This window comes from Piliocolobus tephrosceles, chromosome 7 (assembly GCF_002776525.5).
Source record: "Piliocolobus tephrosceles isolate RC106 chromosome 7, ASM277652v3, whole genome shotgun sequence".
NCBI lineage: Eukaryota > Metazoa > Chordata > Mammalia > Primates > Cercopithecidae > Piliocolobus > Piliocolobus tephrosceles.
The window spans coordinates 91773327-91778174 of NC_045440.1; the positions used below are offsets into that span (position 1 = coordinate 91773327).

General features: G+C 36.4%; 1 protein-coding gene across 1 annotated transcript in view; it reads left to right on the forward strand.

Moving 5' to 3' along the window:
- NECAB1 (N-terminal EF-hand calcium binding protein 1) overlaps positions 1 to 4848 on the forward strand; it is a 171092-nt gene that overhangs the window by 161350 nt on the left and 4894 nt on the right. The window contains exons 11-12 of the mRNA XM_023222924.2: positions 2514 to 2591; positions 3846 to 3937. Coding sequence (XP_023078692.1) covers positions 2514 to 2591; positions 3846 to 3937 — 170 coding nt within the window. The remainder of the gene's footprint in view (positions 1 to 2513; positions 2592 to 3845; positions 3938 to 4848) is intronic.

Sequence of the window (4848 nt, forward strand, 5' to 3'; positions counted from 1 at the left end):
CACACACACACACACACACACACACACACACACACACACACACACACTAAGCCAAGTACTGAGTTAAGAATTCTACATGTAACTTTTTTTTCTTTATTTTCAGACAGAGTCTCGCTCTGTCGCCCAGGCTGGAGACAGTGGCTTGATCTTGGCTCACTGCAACCTTCACCTCCCGGGTTCAAACGATTCTCCTGCCTCAGCCTCCCGAGTAGCTAAGATGGCAGGCACGTGCCACTGTGCCCAGCTAATTTTTGTATTTTTAGTAGAGACAGGTTTTCACCATGTTGGCCAGGCTGATCTTGAACTCCTGACCTCAAGTGATCCACCCACCTTGGCCTCCCAAAGTGCTGGGATTACGGGTTGAGTCACTGTGCCCGGCCTTCCATATAACACTTTAATTCTCATAGTATTGTTATCACTATTGCACAGATAAGGAAACCAATGTTGAATATTGGAATCAAGGTGGCACAGCTAATAACTGGTGGATGGTGGAAGGTCTGTTGGGCTATACTTTAAATCACTGCCATTTCATATTCCTTTTTACTCCTTCAAAAGCTTTAGCATTATGCTAAAATTTTATGAATTTCTTATGGTCTTATGGCTAGTCTGGAAAATGAAATGTTCAAATATCAGGATAAGGGGCTTTTAATGTAATAAGTATACAAATGAATCAGTTTTCAGGCAGCAGTTGATGAAGAGCTTGAAATACAAGGCTGAGTATTTTAAACTTTATCCTAAAGAAAATAGAGATGGATTGTAATTTGTCCAGTGTACTGTTGAAGGTTATGTTTGGGGATTACATCCCTTTGAGACTATGATGAAAGCTATAGATTCTCTTCCTAGAAAAACATATATATGCATATTAATTTGCAGATCATTTCTGGGATTTTAGTGAACACCGAAAGAGCACATTCATGAACTCTTGGGATTAGAAAATCACAAATTCCACCTTCCATTCAATTCGTATGATTCCATAGTAAACCTTTCTCCAGAAAATCTGAAGTTGAGCTAAAAACAATATTTGCTGCATCATACCTTAATGAACCAAACTAAATAAACAACTGAGAAAAACACAAGCAGAACTAAAGAAAAAAAACATTAAAATTTCTGTGTGTAGTTACTGCCACCTGCTGGTCACACTTAGGTAAATCCTAAATCTACGTTAATCAACTATTTTACTGCTATTTGTTCTTACTGGTATACTGGTAAATTCTTTGTGAACCCAAAAGCCTTATTGTTTTTCTAACCCCTCGTTTTGCTTTCTAATATGAATATATTATGAACCATCAGGCTGAACAGTCTGTACTTTTGTAATTCAGTTTTTAAAGTTATCTTTATTTTTGTCTCCCACTCTTAAGTTCATGAATCTCTCTCTATTCTTTTGTTTCAAAATTAATTTGGGTCTTCATCATTTCTCACCTGTGCTATTTCACTATCTTTCCAGCTGTTTTTCTACTTTACAATACCCTTCATACAATACCCACTGGGCCATCGGAAGGATCTTTTAATACATAGCTATAGCCATGACACTCTCCCTGCTTTATATCCTTCGGTGGCTCCTCATTGCTACAGAATTAAATTTGCAGTCACCTCAACCTATGTTTTCAGCCAGCCTACTTTCTTCACTCCTTCAAAACATATTATGTAGACTTTTCCCTCCTTTGGGGTAGTCAAAGGACTGGAAGGAACAAATTTGTCTCACCCAAATTGGAAAAGAAATTTAAAAGGAAAACAAATTGGAAAAGAAATTTAAAAGGAAAACAAAATACCCTTGCAATTATGGCCAGAATGTGGACTCTTAAACTTCATCCAGAGACAGTGTTGAGCAGTGTGTGTGTGTGTGTGTGTGTGTGTGTGTGTGTGTGTGTGTGCGCGCGCGCGCGCGCGCGTCAGAGGGAGAGAGAGTTTGAGAGACAGGGAGAGAGGGAAAAAAGAGAAAGAGGAAGAGAGCCATTAGGTATTGGCAAACTAGGAGTCAGTTGTATAGCAGTAGTGTGGTCCAAGTGACTCAAATGGCATAGAACAGGACCCACACAAAAACTGTCAATACAGGAATGTTGTAAGGCTAAGAATTTGGCAGAGGTACAGTGGTTGATAGGGCCAATCCTAACAGCTACATTTGAGGGCAAAGGCAGGTAGCATGCACTCACATTTTTCTGGGCCTAGCGCAACAGATGCTCAATAAACCTTTTTGAATGAATGAATACAATTTTGCAAAAGTTACATTCGTGATGTCTGCAATATATTGAGACTGTTTTCATGATGCAAAACCAGAAAACTAAAAAATCAAAACAAAACAAAACAAAAAACAAACAAAAAAAAAACCACTTATGCCAAACAGACATATTGAACAAGTAAATTCTTGACAAATCTGTTTGATTTTCATGCAGGCACCTTAGATTGTTTCCTCTATTAATGGATAAGATTGTTTCATACTACATATAGATATTAGAAAAGTTAGCTTGTATCTTTAATTCCCAGTAGCTAATTATGCCTTTTATTTTCCATTTCAGTATTTCTATACAGAAGCTTTCAAATGAATCTCGCTACATAATCTATGAGTTCTGGGAAAATAGTAGTGTATGGAATAGGTAAGTTGTGAGCAAGCCTGATTTTATGTGAAGCCAGGAAGGTGGCAATATGTATGCATGATGTAATTTTAGGATTTGTAGGAAAGCTCCGTTCTCTTTTACCTTACCTTAAAACCTGTCCCATTTGCCCATTACCCTGAATTCTATGCACTTTAAAAAATTTATTTAATGGCTTAGAAACCACTTGTCTTGAAGTACAAATACTTTTGGTAATGATTCCACTTTGTGTCTTACCATTTTACTGATGTTTTCAGATAAGAAGATATAAATGGGGGTATGGGTGTCTAAAGCTGGTGAGGGTAGTGGTGGGGGTGGAGACAAAGGATGGACAAAAATGAGGTGGAAAAAAGAGCTTTATCTAATTTTTCATAGGATAGTCTGTGCAGCTATTTTATTTTACAACAAAACTACATACAATTTTTAGAGTCATTGCAGCCCAACACCTTCTAAATGTCTTTAAAGACTAAAAATAAAGTGGAAATTTGAGACGTTGTCAAAAATTCAAAACAAATCAACTTCTTTAAAACTAAAATAATTACTAATAGAAAACAAACATATAGTTTTAAAATGGAATGAAAGAAATGTTTGCTCTTCTGAGAGTATATAACAATTCCTGACCGTTTAAAACGGTACAGAGAATATAGCTCTCTAAATAAGTCCACGTTTAGGGTGTTAAATATGGTGATGGAAGTAATAGAATACCTGGAAATTCAGTTGATCCATATTTCACCTAAAAGTTTTATTTTTGTGGCAATTTTGAAGGCACTTTGGGCTATAAGGAAGGCAAAATGATAGCAACAGTATTTCAGCCATAGAAGGAAACAGGGTAACTTATTCAACTCTATGCTTCCAGGCCAACACTTTCAGATAGTTTTTCAGATTTATTTTTATTATCTAGAAATGTAAAATATACAGTCTGTCTTATTATCTATCCTGTTTTTTAAACTCTTCAACAGCTGTAATATTCTTTTCTATTTAAATTTGTTGCAGGAAAGTCTACTTCCTATTTTATCTTCTAAAAAAGTAATGTTCTCCTGGTTTAAAACCTTTTTTAAAAAGTTTCTGATGACAATTATTAAATTACTCCTAAGTCATTTTTGAAAGCTGAACAACCATTAAAACAAGCTTGTATCCAGGAGCTTACTTAATCCACATCATCCCAAACTTTGCCATCTTGATCAAATTTGATCTCTGCTGTACTTGGGAAGATTGTAAATAAAAATGCACAGCCTTAACCTGTAATTATTTACACAGCCACCTTCAGACAAATTATAGCAAGACATTCCAAAGAAGTAATGTGGATTTCTTGGAAACTCCAGAACTCACATCTACAATGCTAGTTCCTGGTAATTATCCTGGGTTTACAATGCTTCTATATCCTTTTGTATTTTTTGTTTGTTTCTTAAAAGACAGTATGCTCTTCCCTTTTATATTTTATCAATGGTATTCTCTTATTTCTCTATATACCTTATGGTTTGAGAGTGGGGGGAAGAAATAAAAGATCTATATATTTGTTCTATTTTGTGCTTAGTGAACCCTATTTGTATTCCCAGCTATATTGAACCTACTATTAGTCATTTGCTAATCATATTAACAAACTTGAAGTACTACCAAATCATGATATTTCAAAAAATTATTCAAATATTTTACCATATTGTAATTTAGTGTATTGGACACAATTTGTTCATCTACCCATCCAATTACTGATTAAACATACATTTACTGAGTATTAATATGTGCTAGGCACCAGGGTGTTTGGCCTATTTACTGGTACTGATTAAGCTCCATTTCTGAACAAGCATTGTGTTGGGAGCTACAGAGGGTACAAACTAAAAGCAAAATCCCTACCCATAAATTAGCCAGGCATGGTGGTGCATACCTGTAATCCCAGCTACTTGGGAGGCTGATGCAGGAGAATCACTTGAACCTGGTAGGCTCACGCCTGTAATCCCAGCACTTTGTGAGGCTGAGGTGGACAGATTACAAGGCCAGGAGCTCAAAACCAGCCTGACCAACATGGTGAAACCCCACCTCTACTAAAAATACAAAAAGTAGCTGGGCATGGTGGGGCATGCCTGTAATCCTAGCTACTCAGGAGGCTGAGGCAGGAGAACTGCTTGAACCCAGGAGGCAGAGGGTTGCAGTGAGCCAAGACACTGCACTCCAGACTGGGCGACAAAGCGAGACTCCATCTCAAAAAACAATAATAGTAAAATAAAATAAAATAAAATAAAATAAAATAAAATAAAATAAAATA